Below are 17745 nucleotides of genomic sequence, written 5' to 3'. Positions count from 1 at the left end.
ACACACACACACACACACACACACAACTACAAAGATCAAAAGAACACACTAAATACTAAAGCACAAACACTTGCAGGATGTTTGGGCAGGCTGCTTGCATGTAAACAACACCAATTTAAAAAAAACAGTAACATTACTCTGATTGTGTACATGCTAGCCAAAAGTTTAATATTTGAAAGCATCGAAATCACTACTCAACTGAAACTCAAGTGTGCTGGGTAAAGCAACAACAAGAGCATCTATGAATACATATACAAGGGAATAAAGGTACATAAGAAACGCTGTATATACTTAGAGTGCAGACAGGAAATGAGCAAAGCAAAGAAATGAGAAAGTACCACAGAGATGGTGCAACATTTGAGGCTCTTGGTTGGCAGCAAGTTCACTGACCCGTGACAAAATCCTGCCAGACTGTTCCACTTGCTTAGCTTTCCCACTGTCACTAATTAAAAATAGATCAGGGGGTGGGTTTGCCCACACATAAAAGAGGATTATTGTACCTGGTTTTGGATTTAGGTCAGAGGCAGGGGCAGCTCTGTGGACCTTCCTAATGGTTTTGGGAGGCCTCCTCTCTTTGGACCTGTCTGCTCTCTGTTCCCTCTGCTGTTGGTGCCTGTGTCTGGTGCTCTCTGAAGACATAAAACACATACAGAGTATAAGCTATAAAGCCAAACAGACGGGGACAATTCTAATATTTCAACATCTGGGATATTGTAAATCAAAGGCTGTGCATAAATCTAGATTTATGCAGAATCCAAAAACATTTAAATTAACTACTGTTTTCAATAAATCTGTTGTGTTTCAAAGCTCAGATGAAAACATCATGACATGAAGAGTGTTTTGTGTTTACCAGCAAACTGCTTTGACAGGTCTCTGTAAAGTTCTCTGCTGAGGTTATGGAAGTCCTCTTCCTTCCAAACTTTCCCATCAGGAGTCCGGATCTTTGTCTCTGTACTGTTGAAACCTGTGAATAAAATGATGGTTTAAATAAAACACAGCATCATGTTCCCTGCCATACACCTCAAATCTGTCAGAAAGGTTGAACATGATGAACCAATCCTACAGTGGAGATACCTTTGTATATGGGAGCAGGTGGTGCAGCTGCTACTTTGCGTATTTTGGCTGCCGGCTTGTTGCTTGTACCAGCATCATTAGTCTCAACAAATGTGGCTAAAGGCTGTTCCAGATTCCCCATCAGCTTCTCCCTCTCTGCAGCCTCCTCCAGATGTTGTCTCTGCCTTCGAATACGCTCTTTGAGTTTCTCCAGCTTGTTGTCGGGTTGATGTCGTCTTAGGTTTTCCAACCGCTGGGAAGCTGAACCAGGGCTGGTGGATGGCGTGCTGTCCTCTTGTCCAAAAGAGCCTGGGGTGGAAGCAATACATGGGCTTGACTGTTGGCTATCCATGCCAACTTGTGCTTTGGGGCTGCTTTCCTTAGTCCTTATGCTATCCAGGGCTGGCTGGTCATTGAGGTAGCGCACCTCAGTGCTCTCCCGACCTGAGGAGCGTGTGCTGTCTAGGTCCTTGTCAGCCTCCTTGTCTATGGTGTGTTTCTGGTAGACCAGCTGGCTGGGCAGAGAATCTGAGCGGGGAGGAGAGGATGGGTACAAAGACGCTGGCACCAACTTCTGACTGTAGGCCTCTGGCTGAGAGGAAGGATGTGGTGGTGGGGTGGCCTCTCTGGACACAAATCAGATTACATGGGATCAAGAAGAGGATCAAGATTTACTTTTAATTCATTGCTCACCGAGTTCACAGAAGAACATACTTACTGGCGACCATGGGTTATAGAAGGCTGGAAAAATGGACTCTACCAAAATGTTTAATGATGAAAAAGTGAAAACCTTTGACAACACTAAAATAATGATTTGGATATATTCATTTTAGTAATAAATTTTAACACTACCCGCAGTGCACAATGAGATCGTATGTGATGCTTCCTACGTATCATGGACCATTAAGTACATAGCAAAAAAAACCAAGTCTGATCCATCTCCTTCCACTTCCCATACAATATTGATACCTACCAGTCAGTGTTAATACTTAATGAGTTAATGAATTAATCATTATAGATGTTGAAGGACCAGCATCAGGCTTGACTTAGTCAATGCTTTCCTAACACTGTAAAATAAAATGTAAAAGATATTTACATCCAGTTACTGGATGTAAATAAAGACACTGCTCTGACCTCAGCTCAGTGTTAGAGTAACATCAGACTGCATACTGCTAATTTCTCCTTTTTCTGCTTGCACTGAGAGTACACTACACACACACACGTACACTGTACACACACACACACACACACACAGCATTTCGAGTCAGGCTGACAAAGTGAACATTAACTGAGTTGACGACAGGTTATGTGACCGTAAGTGCAACAGAAGATTCCCAGTAACAGTTACATTGTACATAAACAGAAAAGGTGAGTAGGAAAACATCTTCGTGGGAAGTGTTAAGTCACCTGACCCCACTCTGCAGTGACGTAGAAAATTATTGCAAACATACAAAGAAAAAGCTGCTGGTCCCGCAGTTCAGTCTTTGCTGTTAGCATCTTCTATTCTATGCTGTTTCTCACACTAGTAACATACGAGTAACTTATGCACTGTATAGTAAACTCGCGCGCGCGCACACACACACACACACACACACACACAGCATTAACTAGATACCATGTGCATCTCACAATATGTCATAACTCCTCAACCATTTTGGGCTAGAGAGAAAATTCAAATGGTTCCAGAAAGATGAGAATTATGTTATAATTTTATAGCCAAAAGCAGCCAGGCGGCTTTGTAAAGGGTAATCGAGGTTTCATGAATGCATTTTAGTTCATTATTTGTACCTGTATGAGGCCAGTGGTTCCCTGAATTCCACGCTGTTGTTTCTTCTGACATTTCTGTCCTGGGTGGTATTTCTCAAGGGGCTACGTGAGCTGCTCTTTTCTGGGCTCTGCTGACTTCGACCTCTGGGCTTTGAAGACCCTCTGATGTCATCAACTTGTCGTCCATCTATCATAGAGAGCAATCTTATTAAAAATCATTACAGAACTCACAAGTGACCTTGTATTCAGACTGTAGTATACCAAAATAAAAAAGGAAAACCCAATTAGCCATACTACAATTTACAAAGAACAAGTTTTATATCTTAGAATAACCCACCTCTGTGGTGGGCCCTAGAGGATTTCTTCTTGTTAGAGTCAATGACAGAGTCCAGGATAACTCCTGTTCCTGGAGCTGCTTGTATACGATTTTCTATATGCCGCAACTACAAAGAGGAAATACCATTGTCAGACTGCGCACATACTGCAAATTCAATTCTGCTTCTACAAAAAAGACAGTGATTTAGGAAGAGCTTACAAAAAGCACAGTTTCAACAGAAAACCATTTCAGTTGTACTTACAGCAACTTTGGACTGAGTCAAACTTTTCCATGCAGCTGTCAGCTCTGTTAAAGTGTAACAGTGAAGATAAAATGTAAATTCCAAAACCCATATCACCCATTTAGGTTACAAAAAATCAAATTAATTCGTATTTCAAAAAAACCAAAACACCAAAATTAAAAAGGAAATTCTTCTACACACCTGTGCCAACATTATGATCAGAAAGGTGCTGAGCAGAACTTTTAAGAGATGCCTCAGTCCTCCTGCTGCTCCTCATCTCTCCCACTCACCTGCAGTTAAACAAATTACCAAATATATTACTGTAAGTGAGATCCACACAAAAACCAAACCAAAAATGTTAACTGAAACCAAAACAAGGAACAAAGTACTAAAAACAACACTGAAACAACTCGGTGACAGACAAATAATGATTTAAAAACATGAAGCACTACAGTTCGTACCCAACATATTAACAAGTTAAAATGCAAAGTAGTCATGGCTCGGCAGAGGTATGCAATTTGTCACACAACAACAGCATAACTCTGCTACTCTGCCATTTAAAACTGGTTCTACAGCCTCACATTCCTAAAATGTAAGCACAACTCAGATATGTGATGTTTACTCAAAACACCTGTAATGCTAGTCACATGTCTGCTTTAATGGTAGGCACTGCATATATCAAGTCTGTTAGCCGTTTTATCCTGAGTAGGAAAAAGTCTTCCTCTACAGCATTAATGGTTGCCAATGTATTCAGATAATTACAGCACAGATCTGTGAGAGTCAAGTCTAGTCAGTGAGACACTTAAGGGTGTTTTGCACTAACATTTAACACTTGTTGAGTCATGAGGAATTCTTGAGAAGTCATCCCTTTGCCTCATAACAATCACGTGACACAGCCCTGGGGCGAGATAGGAAAAAAGAAGAAGAAAACTAAATCCACTCTTCTTCAGTGGCCCTCCCTGTTCTGTTATCAGAGCCATAAACAAATTACTGATAGGATACACTCGACTCTATTAAAAGACTGTTTTCTACCACAGACCGCTGTATTTGCTGTTGTGCGAATCCAAAACGCCACACAAAGAGCAGCTAAGCTCTGAAACATTAAACTTTTTGTAAAGTTAGTAAATTCAGAAGGAAATGTCGTTTTGCTGGGCTGTCACATTCACTACGGAAATATGCTGACGTTGGCTGAGTTTAGAAAAACTGCACACCCCAGCATTTGTGAAACACTCTTTTTCTTTTACAAGTTCAACCCAAATAACAGGGGCATTACAACCAAAGTGAACTTATTCTGCCGATTACCTTAAATGTAAAACCCAGAGAGTTTAAAATATTACTGTATACCTGAATGATCCTGTATTCCTGTATAAGGGAACACACTGCTTTTAGACATTTGGGACTTCTAAAGTTTGAAAACGATAATATATTGAGACCCCAAACTTCCAACAGAGAAATCAAACTCTTTAGCAACATATCAATGGAGTAAAGGAGGATACTCTGTGAGAATTTAATGACAAAAACACTTTCACCGATAGACTGGAGGTGTTTCCACCACTAAAGCCGTGTAAAATCCAAGATGGCGCATAACTTCTTCTCGTTAACCGATTGACGCGGCTTTCAGCAGCAGCGGCTCGGTGCTGCCACACACGGGAAGAAACTGTATTACAAAAACACTAACACCGACTTGACTGCTGCAATGCAGCTTCACACCACACGTGTCACTAGTGTGCAAAAGGTTACTTAACAGTACCTCAGTCGTTCAGCAAGGAGGAAATAATTGGCCATCTTCGACTTTACATGAGCTGTATTGACTTAAGCGTAAATCATCAGCACTTGATCTTAGTTGTGTTTTTGGTTTCTTTAGAGCCACCTGGAGTTGCATTTATGCCGCCGAATACGGCGCTGATAAGTTTACCTTACCTTCAAATAAAAATATCATCTAGTTGTAAAACGCTGAGTACCCAAAATAGACGAATTCAGACTGAGCGCATCCGGAGATATCCAAACGCTATCTGTAGTCAGTATTAACAGCACCCCTATTATTATAGATTCTGTTAAACATTAACTATGCGAAACAGGAAGTGATAGTAATGTTAAAAACCTTTAAACTGTTCTGTAAAAGAATATAGCTAACAGCATCCAGGAATTATTCGCTCAAGCAACGGGGCAACAAAACTAATCGTATATCTCGTATTGGGTGTTAACTTAGAACCCAGGGTATTACGGATTTTTCATAATTATTGTTTTTAATAATAACTATGTTAAGTTGTCCAATATACTCTGCGTGCGCTCAAAAATCACGTTTGTAACTCCATCTGACTTAAAGATGAGGTACCGCGTAATGTCTTCGGTCCAGTGAATAGTCGGAGCCCCAACTCGAAAGAGTGAATAATAACGCTAGCTAACTAGAAAATCATGATTGTACTTGGCTATTCCAGTTTTAGGAGAGTAATAATATGTACCTTCAGTGAAACGATCCGGTGCGTCTAGATGTCCGCATTTATGTCGATATCCTCATGATAAGAAAATCCAAAGTTCTCCGGGTGACTTCTTCAGTTTCGTTCAGCTGTATGTTTGCTAACGTTAGCATCAGCTAACGATGTGGAAAACCAGTGTCAGTTAGTTAACCAGTGTCACTAAGCCAGCAACTTTTTTCTAAATTCACCCATCGCTTCAGAGTTAGTCCAGAGAACAACGTCTCCCGTGTTTCGCTGTGAGATTCCTTCAAAGAAATGTCGCCACCCGCCTCCGAGGTCGCCTTTCCCGGGTTACTATGATGATGTTTCTCAACAGTGAAACTGGAGTATCCAGGACGTGTAGGTAACTGAGACACCGAAATCTCGCGAGAATTCAAACACGAGAAACACCGGTAAAAGCCCACCTCCGCTCCCATGGCAGCAGTAATAATAATAATTATAATAATAATGATTAGAAACATACCTGATATACTTGAAGTGTCTGAAACTTAATTTAATGAACCAGTTTGATTATATTAAATCATAAAGTCTAAAAAGCAGCTGTACAAAAGACCCAGATTATTTCACAGAATAACGAAGAAAAACTAAAATCTGAAATGTATTTTCTAAAAATACTTAAAAAAATGAAATAAAAACACATCTGAGAATCGAAGGGCATTAAAACCAGAAAAGACTTCTTAACTCAAGTTATTTTTGCCTATGTGAAGCTGGACGACACTGCGTCAAGAGTTCAATGAACTTCACCAACATATCAAAGAAAATATTTTTCTTTACTTGTTCCAGAATTATGTGGTCAAAATGAGCAGCTGGAGAGAATGGAGACAGACTGTGGGGGGCAGCTGAGGCTAAATGTGTGTGTACAGATCAGACAGACTGCACACACAATAAAAGGGCCAGCGACTGTTTCAGGTACACAGCTCTACATGACGTATCCCAAGGTGTACTCAAAATGGTAAGATGTATACCTAATCATTTAATCACAGTCAAAGCATGCTGGCAACACATTTCGAGGGTATATGTGTGTATTTTCTTTATTTCTGCTTTTAATGTGTACATTACATCAACACGCCAAATAAAGTTTTTATTTATTTATTTATTCAGATTGAATTTAAAATAGCTATTTGTTGAAACGCAGTAAAATATTGTGCATTACTGTAGCAGGATGGCCAGAAATCTTTACAGTGAAGTCGGGTTAACCACTTTTTACTCATTGCCAGACAAAATAAGAGAAAAAGTCTTTGAAAGTTTCTGTAATTTGTAACAAATTTCCCACGCGTGGGACTAATAAAGGTTATCTTATCTTATCTTATCTTACGTCGGATTACATCCTGAGAAACTAACCTCAAGCACTCAGTTTTAGTGTGTTGATTCGCCTGTTTGCACAAGTGTGACAATAGATGTATTGAAAAGACCAGGTACTCCCTGAGGCTTCAATCTTGGCATATAGGCTACACCCATGAATATTTCAAAGCTTCCTGAACAGCTAGTCAAGCCGCACAGCACGGCAAGAAGGATAACGCTCAACATATGTGCGATTACTGCCCCCTTGCGGCTTGATTGTGTATTACACACAGATATAAACTGCTGGTTGCATGGCGTCACCGTGAATGCTCCACTTATTCAAGAAGTTACCTCAGCCCACTTACCTTACGTTCAGCTCATTTAATTCACTTTCCCCCCTCGATTGATTTTTATTGTAGACCACTCAGACTTGGCGATTGGTCTCTATGACAACAAATGAAGTGCGCAGAGAAAACTGGACAAAATAGTTTGATGATCTGTTCCCGGTGTTAACAGGTGAGTCATAAATATAAAAAACTGTGCAGCAGAGATTGCCATGAAGGTAGAGATTCAGGTTTCCAGGTTATGGCTGCTCGTTAGACAAAACAGAAAGCAACAAGTAAGCAGCCGTGCTTAATAACAGATTACGAGTACATTTTCTTATTGAAGTAAACAAATTGTCTAAAGGCTTTAATAAACATATGGAATATTTAGTATTTTCAGTAAAGATTTGCAGCTGGCAGCTGCTCCATTTCCCCGGATACCCTCTCGGCAAATAACCTGACACGGTCTCTCTCTCTTTCTCCCTCTCTCTCTCTTTCTCCGGGCAGGCAGGATAGTACGTCGGACGTGGTCGTGTCTGCTGCTACATTTTCATTTTGTCTTGAAAGGTGAACGAAATGGAAAGGAGTTGTTTCTTTGTAGGTAAGGAATCCGGCGTTTTTCCTCGTCAAACAGGTGTTAGGTGAGGGGAAAAGCAGTTTCGCGACTGCATTCAGCTTGTAGCCTAAACCTTTTGTTGGCAGATGTTATGTTTGTGAAAACCAAAAAGAAAGGGTGCAGAAATCCCAAATGAGGAATATCTTATCAGTATTCACTGATGCTGATTAATAGCAGACAAATCGTGGATTGTGAAGGTGTTATGTGATGTGACTTGAAAGTAGAATTCATTTGCTGATTGGATCTCGGCTAATTAAAGTATATACTACAATTCAACATAAATTAACTTTAAAAATATTTTTGTGTTATATATTACATGAACGTGATATGCTGTATGTCTTTTTCTTTTCTATATTTCTTTTTTGGCAGGAAGCTGTTTTTCAAGTCCACTCCCTTTGCCATGTTTGCATACATATCATTCAACAACATTATCCAATTAGCAGCGTGCTAAGACCATTACAGCGCCCCAATCACTCTTCACTGTGGCTTTTACCAGTGTAACAGATTGACAGGACAGTGGAGTAAGTCATTAGAGTCACAGGGATGCAACAAGATTCAATTCAGAGTGCCAGAGTAGTTGTCAGTATTAGGACCATGTGGAAGCAGGCTTTAGCCAGGTCCTGCTAATAATTTAGTGGACCTATACCAGATAATGATTAAAAAAAAAATTCTAGGAAAGAGACTCTCTCTCGCTCAGTCTCAGAGGCTGTGGGAAAACAGCCATCATTACCTCAAGGAGGAGGAATTAATTAAAGTAGAGAAAATCGAGAACGCATTTGCTGCAGTGAACAGGAAGAAAGTGTGTCTGGCATGTTGTTCCTGAGGTTTTACCTTCTAAAATGTAATTTACTTTCCTCAATCACTCCTTTCGCTGCCATACGTTTCTTTGTCTTGAGGCTTTGGGGATGTAAGTTTGTCATCATCGTCTTGAAAGAAGAACCCGTGTTGAGACCTGTTGCAGTACAGTCAGATAAACTAATCCCATCAGTCTGTTTTCTAATGTAACTGGAGTTTCACAGTGGAGGAAGAGGCAACCTGAATAATCAGTGTCTGCATTTTAAATGACAAGCTGCTAACACTGTGCCATCTTCTTCACTTGAAAGATGTCTTTGTCGTGAGCCAGTGCCAGTTATTTCTCCCATTGCTGCCCAGTACTTCAGCAGGCAAGGTCATAACCTTTAATTAGAACTGATCAAATTATTTTATTCAGACAAGCCATTGCTTAAATCAATTCTTTCAACTGTCTTCCTAAATAGTTTCATCATGACACTTGTCAATTTCCTTTAACTGGACTACGTTAATCCTTTCTTGTCAACAGCTCTGATTGTCCTGATTGAATAACACCGCTCTACTAGGGGGTGTAAATTGGTTTTCTTGGTGTATAAATTAGTGCCTGTGATCAGCACCAAACTGAACCTAATGAAACCTCTTGAACCCATTTAGCAAGACAAGCTGTGTGTGTATTGTACCACCTGCTTCACATTTCCTGTGATTCATCTTAAGTATTTTTTTATATTATTATTTTAAAGAACAGCGTAACCAGAGAAAGGTTGCTGTTAATTCTGCCCTCGTAGGCGGGTCTCTAACCGTAATGAATTTTTAATCTCTAGACTAGGATTTTACCTCTTTAAATACAGCGAAATGAAAACGAATGGCAAATACATACGCAAGTGAAGAATGTCTCTGATCAAGTGTACTGAAAAAAAAGAACAAGACTCTTAGCCGGCTATAAAAGTCTGAGCAAGGAATGATTGGTTGGAATTAAATCTAAGATACTGCCTGATAACACATCAGTTCACCTTGGACAAAAGAACAGCTCGAAACAGGAAAAATAAAACTATGATTTGAGGCTTCAGACTGTCCCTGGTCCAGAGGCTGGCGACTCAAAATTGGTTCGTTTTTTCAGACACTGCTCGCTTTGTGTTTGTACTTTGAACCACTCGTGCACCGTCTTTGGGTCCTGTTTGTAGTACATACACTAATGTGGTTCTTCACTCTGATAAACCGACGTGGCAGAGCACTAACATAAAGCCGATGTACTTTTCATTCAGATATGCCCAAATGGGACCAGTTTCCAGTAGTGAGTCCCATTTTCTCCAGCAGAGAGAAAAAAGTGTTTCTGGCAATAAATCCATGAACTGTATTGATTTAATTTCATCCCAATGTTCAGAGTGTTGCAGCTTGGTTATGAATCCGAGGGATGCAGATTTTTCCACGTTTAGTTTATATTTTTGTTTAGAATGGCTGCATATCTTCTTCTTGTGGATGCATTTTGCAGAGGCTAAATGTCAGCAGTGTTAGTGCCATGTGCTCTTTGTGGACAATTGTGCGCACAGCGATATTGTGCAGCAGACTGTTCCTAATAAAAGGGCGGATTATGGGATGCAAACCTTTAAAATGATTTCCAAAACATTTCAGAGTAAATTCCATCAAAGCTTTTTATCTAGTGTGCAACTGTAAACCAGTGACACTGCAGATTCATTTGTTTATACCAAAAGCAGCGACTTCTTTCGCTCCTTACGCTTCCTGCTGCAAGCTGTAAAATATGATTTACCTGTAACGGTGAGGCGCTATGTTTATAGCTTTCAGTGATTTTATAAGGCCTGGGGCTCTGGGGTTTCTCACGGTGGTCCCTCACAGACATAGATGACAAAGAAGTGTAATCTTTCTTGACCTCTCTGCATCGAAACATCATGAAAGATGGATATTTCCTCTTGTGATCGTTTGTTGCTTCATTAATTCATAAATACATTATTAAATAAAGTTGGCAGGTTTTTTAGATTCTAATATTCCAGCCTTTGCTCTGCTCCCTGAAGCCTCTGAACCTTCCAGTGATTAGAGCATAAGTGTGAAGTGTTCCTATTAGTGATCATTACTGATCTAAAGGGTCACTATTGCATAATGGTCTTTGCTAGAAGGTCATGATAGCAATAGGATCCCTCTGAGAAGCATCTTTTCATCTTCTAATGGCTCTGTGCTGTGGAATATGTGGCTTCAGTAAAAGACATAAAACATGATCTAAAAGAATATTATTTACTTTTAGAGTCTGTGTGCATATCAAAAGTCTAATCTAAAGAATAATAGTGAAACTGATCCACAAATACAGTTACCCTGGGTGCTGTCAAATGTCCCTGACTCTGGTTTCCCACAATTTGATCTATTCTAACCGAGGTCATTCGGTGTTTATGGCCCAATACTTACAGAATGAAAACATGAAACTTTAATGAACCCTGCAGGAAAACCAGGCCGTGACTATTGCAGAATAACACATCATATTGGTAGAATGAAGCAAAGAAACGTGGAATAAAAATACAATTAAACTCAATGGATGCATGAAATAAATGGCAAGTAGAGCACCGTGCAGACTCGGAGTAGTAAATATTAAATGGAGGCATCTGAATGGAAAGTGTGCAAGCTGCATGCTGAATGACAAACATAACAGCGCAGACAGCACATGAAACAAAAGGGAATACGTGCAGGACTTGGTCAACACCAGAGCAAAAAGGACCAGAAAGGACCAGAAGGTAATGGATTTTATTTCCAATAAGTCCACAGAAGGCGCTGCATGACAAAAACAAAAAAGAAAAACCCATCATTACATACCTTTCATTTTTTTCCCAAATACAGAGGAGCTGAATTAATGATGCAGAGACAACAATAGAGGCAGAGGGACATTTCTGTGGGTGTGAGTTGAGTTGGCAAAGCACAGTGGAAAAAGTTTATCTCGTTTACATATTATCTGGCCTCCTCTGTTATTGTGGCCTCAGCTGGAAACTGTGCATTAGTTTCATAAGTTTTAAAGGCGGACAATATTCTGCCTGTCACACTTAACGTTTGCATGTTTTGCTGCTTCTAAGGGCTCACTAACTGTACCACAGCGTGTTACCGAAAGCTGTAAATCTAATATGTAAATGTTGGCACTGCCGAATGCACTCAGTATAATTTAGTGCAATAATATGCAGTGACTGTATTTCAGATAGAGCAGCTGTTCAAAGTCAGGGGCTAGCTGAGACTGAGCAAATTAGACTTCTGACGCAGTACTTTCACAGTGTGCACTTTTCTCCAGCTCATACAGGATTTAAGTGTCAGAATTTGTCCGTCTCTGCAAATTTCAGCTGGTTTTTGTTCTTCTTGTGTAAATCCAATAAAATGTTTTGTTTGCACGTGAAATATTATTGCCAACTGGGGCCACTGCTGGTGGCTTTTATCTCCTTGTGGAGTTTTCCTCAGGCGTTGTAGTTTTATTTAATCTCATTCCCCTTTTGTACTCTCAATGCTTCCCTTAAGCTTTCTCAACACTGACGCTGAATATCCTGAACCTCAACTACCAACAAGATGGTTATTTTCAGCTGGCTGAAGTGTTGCCACTGATTTTTCCCTCAAACATACTGCCCATTAGTTTCGGATGACATAACGCTTCCTGAAGCATGTTTGGTTTGGCCGCTTACCAGGCTGACACTCCGGCTGGGTGGAAGGATATGGTGAAATATGAGGTGCAATGAGGCAGTTGTGTCGGCTAATGGGGGCAGCAGGTGTGAGAAGGCTTCTCGCCTGCCTCAGCCTCTCCTTCACTCCTCATTATGAACCTGGAAACACCTGGCTTTCCAGCAAAGACCGTAAAAACAGTTTGGCCCCTGTAACAATTTCATTCAGTTTTAGTGAAAACTAACTTTTTTTTTTCTTTTTTTTTAATCTGACGCTAAGCGACAGAGAAGTCATCAAAGGCTGTGAACAACACATTAGCTGTTCATGAAAAAATTCTGATTATGGGAGTGAAAGCTGACTGAGTACAGCCAGTCGACGACCACCTTTTAAAAGCTAATCTGAAGAATTATATGAGCACACAATCAACTTTCCTGGCTGTAAGGTTTTAATAATTGTGAGGGGGAGCCACAGTGCAGTGGAGCCTTGATGTTTAAGTATGAATTGCAGTGTAGGTGTTTTCTAAAGCGTTGTGGTCAGTGCCTGTCTTTGGGTTGGTGGCATTTTTCTGTAATAATGATTCTAATAATGGTTACATTACAGAGCTGGCTTACATAAATGTTTCTTAGAAGTCCAGCCTGTTTTTTTTTTTGTTTTTTTTCCCCTAATGATATAAAAGCAGGGAAAATTTGATGGATGGAAACAAATGACTCCCTCTTAATTTTATTTCTGTCATTAATCTTCATTCTGACTTTTTATGACAGCTTTAAATGGCAGGGTGACATTTTAGGAGCCATTTGGCTCTACCTCGAGCAGCCAATTAGCTTAGATCAACATAAAACTGGATTCAAGCAGCTAAGCTAACTATCCAAACATCACAAAGCCTCTTCCTATGAATATCTGTAAGCAACAATGGGAAAACATGAATTAATAATCAATTAATTAATCAAAGTGGAATAACTTGTGTACCTTAGAAAGCCCAGGGTAGCCATTTCCCCCTGGTGGGCTGTGAAGGTACTGCAGACAGGCCTCAGTAATAACAGAAACTCAGTTTAAATTCATTACTGTGCAGCTACATATTAATGCATTTATTCATATAAAAAATCAGTTCAAACTAGTAATAGGAGGTGGTTAATTTGTGATTACTGCTCTTGTTTTGAAGTTTGTGTCGTAGTGACACGTGGGTCACATTTCCTGTATCACTTTACATGAGTAGTATTAACAACAAACAGCCAACAGCCTGTGTTGTTGTTTGGGGTTTTTTTTTAACAAGCATTTAGATTTTTTATTTTCTTTTTTGATTAGAGTAAACATTTCAGATTGTGTGGGCCCTGTGGGATTTTTATTTATTTATTTATTTTTTACATGGGATCTACTCCGAGTCGTCAGAATTCCTGAATTTGTGAATGACTGCTGTGCAGATACTTGGAAGTTAACTTGTTTCTTTAAAAAGAAAAGAAAACATCCCATTAACAGCCTAATAAGACACTGATGGGTATTGATTAAACATATATCAATATCAAAATATACCTTTAAAATAGATCACAGGTGTCGAACTCCAGGCCTCGAGGGCCGGTGTCCTGCAGGTTTTTAATGTGTCCTTGATCCATCACAGCTGATTCAAATGGCTAAATGACCTCCTCAACATCTCTCGAAGTTCTCCAGAGGCCTGGGAATGACCTGATCATTTGATTCAGGTGTGTTGACCCAGGGTGAGCTCTAAAACCTGCAGGACACCGGCCTCAAGGCCTGGAGTTCGACACCCCTGAAATAGATGCAACGTGGTATCAGCCTGTTCATGTAACTCTTCACAGACTTATTTTTCCAGTTTTTGTACAATACATTTAAATCCAACTCAAACTATTTTAGAGGAGTGCAAAGGCACTAAGGGGATTATTTAGGGTGTCCTACTCATATCTGTATCTTTTTATTGATGTTTTAAAATCTCATTGTATCTGTATTGTATCTTGTAAAAGCAGATGGTTGGCGCCCATAAAAAAGTCACTTTAGAACTGGATAACCTGTAGCTCAAAAACCAGATAGACAAATATGGTGTAAATGGCCTTTCCCTCACGGAGCAGCAGATAGGCACTCACTGTTTGCTGATAAGGCCTGGATTGACTTAAAGTAGCTTTGTGCTTTGGAAATGTAAAGTCAATGTTTATTGTCATATATTTCTTGCCATCATCAATTTCTGTGTGAAATTATAGCTCTCACCTTTTGGGAGCTGCTATTTTGCACTCTAGTATATTTATCTTTTTAAAAAAAACTTTTTTGATGTCTTGTAAGTGTTTTTAGATTTTATTTTATTATGACCGACCACAAAAACAGTGCCTTTCTGAGTGCAAGTTTTTGTTTTGTTGCATTTTCTTACTAATGTTGCTGTGAAATGTCATCGAGCATCATGCTCGGTTCTAATTGTCTCAGTGTGAGCATCTGCATAAATTATCTTGCTGTGTGGGCAATCCTGTTCAGCCAGTTTGAAAACATAATTTGCTAAATGGATTCTGTAACCAGCAGATCAATGACAGTTCTCCTGCCATATCTAAGGCCTCCCTACCAGGAACTACACAATGGGCAATAGTATGCATAAGCAACTTCATATATTTGTGTATATACATCATGTAATTTTGCTAAGATGGGATGACTTTGCACTAACTGCTTTCTTTCTGTGTCAAAGGCTCAGTTTATATTTATTAAGCACTTTGTTCCCATCAGTTTCACCATTTCAGAGCTCCAGCTTTGTTATTATACATCATTAACTCCACAAGGAGCAGAAAATTGAAGATGTTAGATGTTACAAGCACCGTGAGTCAGAAACTATAAAAAAATGCCTGACTATGTGCTTTAAAAAGAAAAGCTGTTAATGTGTGCTAAAGGCATTGATTGATAATTGATAGGTCTTGCCAATCAATAAAGACCTGCAGGAATTTGATTTGATTCTGAAACAGCACTTCCTTTCTGTTGTGTGTGTTTTTACTGAGAGAGGAGGATGAGCAGCAGCATTGTGGTTTAAAGATGCTCTGGCACGTGACAGTTAGTGTAAGAATTGAACATTGTTACCGATTCCACGTAGTTATAACTGTAACGTGACATTCGACGTGACATGTCATCAGCTCTTCTTTTGATTATGTTGCCAGATCAAAGCACTTTTGATCATCAGGAGTCGTTGCGTTGCAATTTGCACTAGGTTTCATCCTGTTCAACAAATAGTCTCGGTTCAGATCCACCGCTCTGTTGAAGCCCAAGTTTTCCACAGAAGAGTTCAAGTGCCTCTTCAGTTTGCTTGGCAACATTAACAAACTCCCTGCCACAGATTGCTTGGGCACCCCTGTTCTGGCTGAAGCCAGAACACACAGAGCAGACTGTTTAACCAAAATGTGGGTCACATCTGCTTTTTTCCTTGGTCCACATTTGACCTCAGCAGACAGTGTTGACTTGTGGTCTGCTGCCACACCAAAATGCAGTGCTGTGCAAAAGTCTTGACTCACCTGGAAAGTATCTGATGGCAGTGGGTTTTTGTTTTTTTAGCATGACAGTGATCCCAAACACACTGTCAATGCAGTAACAGCAAACCTGAATAGGAAAACACACAATGGAACACTATGAGACATGGATTGGCCTCCCCAGAGCACGTGGATCTCAACATTACTGAAGCAGTATGGGATCATTTTTAAAAGGTAGCCAATGTTCAAAGAGCTTTGAATGTCCTTCAGGAAGCCTGGAGAACTGTTGCTGAAGACAAGAAGGCTGCTTTCATAGAGTTCATGCAATGCTGAAGAAGAAAGGTGGTCATACCAAACACTGACTTTCAGGCTCCTTAGAATATTTTAAACTCTGTTTTTTATTTTCCTTATTTACTGTATTTCCATGTATGTTTGCACATTAATATAAATCGCTGCTCCTTGTCACAAGTTTCCAAGCAAAATGTAAAGAAAAGAGAGGAGACTTAACACTTTTGCACAGTACAATATAAGCCATGTCAGGTGACATGAAATTTGTTAAAGTCTCACCCTCCCCCAGGAGACATTTATAATAATAATAATAATAATGGATTGGATTTATATAGCGCTTTTTGAGACCCTCAAAGCGCTTTACAATACCACTATTCATTCACTCTCACATTCACACACTGGTGGAGGCAGCTACAGTTGTAGCCACAGCTGCCCTGGGGCAGACTGACAGAAGCGAGGCTGCCATATCGCCATCGGCCCCTCTGGCCATCACCAGTAGGCGGTAGGTGAAGTGTCTTGCCCAAGGACACAACGACCGAGACTGTCCGAGCCGGGGCTCGAACCGGCAACCTTCCGATTACAAAACGAACACCCAACTCTTGAGCCACGATCGCCCAAATATTTAATGGTTTTACTCTGAAAAACATCCCTAAACAATTTTTTAGCATATAGAAGTTGCCTCTCTGTTAGAAAGTGCCCCCAAAATAAAGAAAATCTATCTATCATTATAATATATAATGTTGGGGTAACACATGGTCCCAAAGACTCCACACCTGGATTCCCTTGGAAAAGAAAGATGTAAACCAAGTTTTTCTTTTCATTCACTTTGGTTGATTAATTTAATATTTACCAATTTTGGGACAGCAAATAGAGTTGTAAACATCAGTACTTTATTTCCTTTTAAAGTTGATTAATATACAAGCTAAAAGTGGAATAATGACAAACAAGCTACAGCAGACGATATCTGACAAATTTCCTCCAAAGGGAAACATCTGGCTCTTGCTAAAATTTCCGAAAGGGGACACAAAGGGGAGCAGTAAAGTGGGATTTAAAATAAAATAAAATTAGCTAAAAGACGGTGAGAGAGAGTATATTGTTAGACTTTGTAACAGTGCAGCTAAACAGCATTTGTACAAACACAAACAGCAGCTGACCCACTTCCATTATCTCTTGCTGAGTGGAGACAGTCATCCTTGCCTCAGGAAAAGATAAAAGTTCAATGCTTAATTTGTTGTATGTTTTGACACATTTCACTTCATGTAACTATATTTTCATTCAGTTTGTGACAACTTTTCATATGTGGAGGCGTTAGTGGGGACCTCTTAAGGAGGTGTAGATTCGTAGCGGAAGTCGTCATCAAATCAAGCTGGCCTAGCAATGTTCAGGTGTTGACCTCAACCTAATGAATGAGTAAGAATACTGAGGCAGGCTGAACACAGCATAGTTCCTCTTCCCTCTTATCAGCTACACTATGCTCGTTTTACTGAGCAGCAGCTTCACCACACACAGTTATTT

The 17745-nt window shown here is 39.9% G+C and overlaps 2 protein-coding genes across 5 annotated transcripts in view; one reads left to right on the top strand and one right to left on the bottom strand.

Annotated features, from left to right (window-relative positions):
• cep350 (centrosomal protein 350) overlaps window positions 1-6197 on the bottom strand; it is a 34733-nt gene extending 28536 nt beyond the window's left edge. For 2 of the 4 annotated variants that reach the window (XM_005945924.2, XM_005945928.2), the window contains exons 1-8: window positions 5840-6197; window positions 3579-3667; window positions 3399-3442; window positions 3158-3263; window positions 2842-3007; window positions 1075-1679; window positions 851-964; window positions 501-629 (exon numbers count right to left, since the gene is read on the bottom strand). In XM_005945924.2, coding sequence (XP_005945986.1) covers window positions 501-629; window positions 851-964; window positions 1075-1679; window positions 2842-3007; window positions 3158-3263; window positions 3399-3442; window positions 3579-3654 — 1240 coding nt within the window. In that variant the 5' untranslated portion in view covers window positions 3655-3667; window positions 5840-6197. The other 2 variants (XM_005945927.2, XM_042213669.1) reach the window with 2 other exon arrangements.
• A 1129-nt stretch (window positions 6198-7326) lies between these two features.
• The window catches only part of LOC102302220 (voltage-dependent R-type calcium channel subunit alpha-1E), a 113925-nt gene continuing 103506 nt past the window's right edge, over window positions 7327-17745 (top strand). The window contains exons 1-2 of the mRNA XM_014341229.2: window positions 7327-7651; window positions 7966-8059. The gene's annotated coding sequence lies outside the window, so the exon portion shown is untranslated. The remainder of the gene's footprint in view (window positions 7652-7965; window positions 8060-17745) is intronic.

Source organism: Haplochromis burtoni, unplaced genomic scaffold (assembly GCF_018398535.1).
Source record: "Haplochromis burtoni strain Fernald_Lab_line unplaced genomic scaffold, NCSU_Asbu1 Contig_466, whole genome shotgun sequence".
In the NCBI taxonomy this organism is placed as follows: domain Eukaryota; kingdom Metazoa; phylum Chordata; class Actinopteri; order Cichliformes; family Cichlidae; genus Haplochromis; species Haplochromis burtoni.
This window is presented reverse-complemented; position numbering and strand designations above follow the sequence as displayed.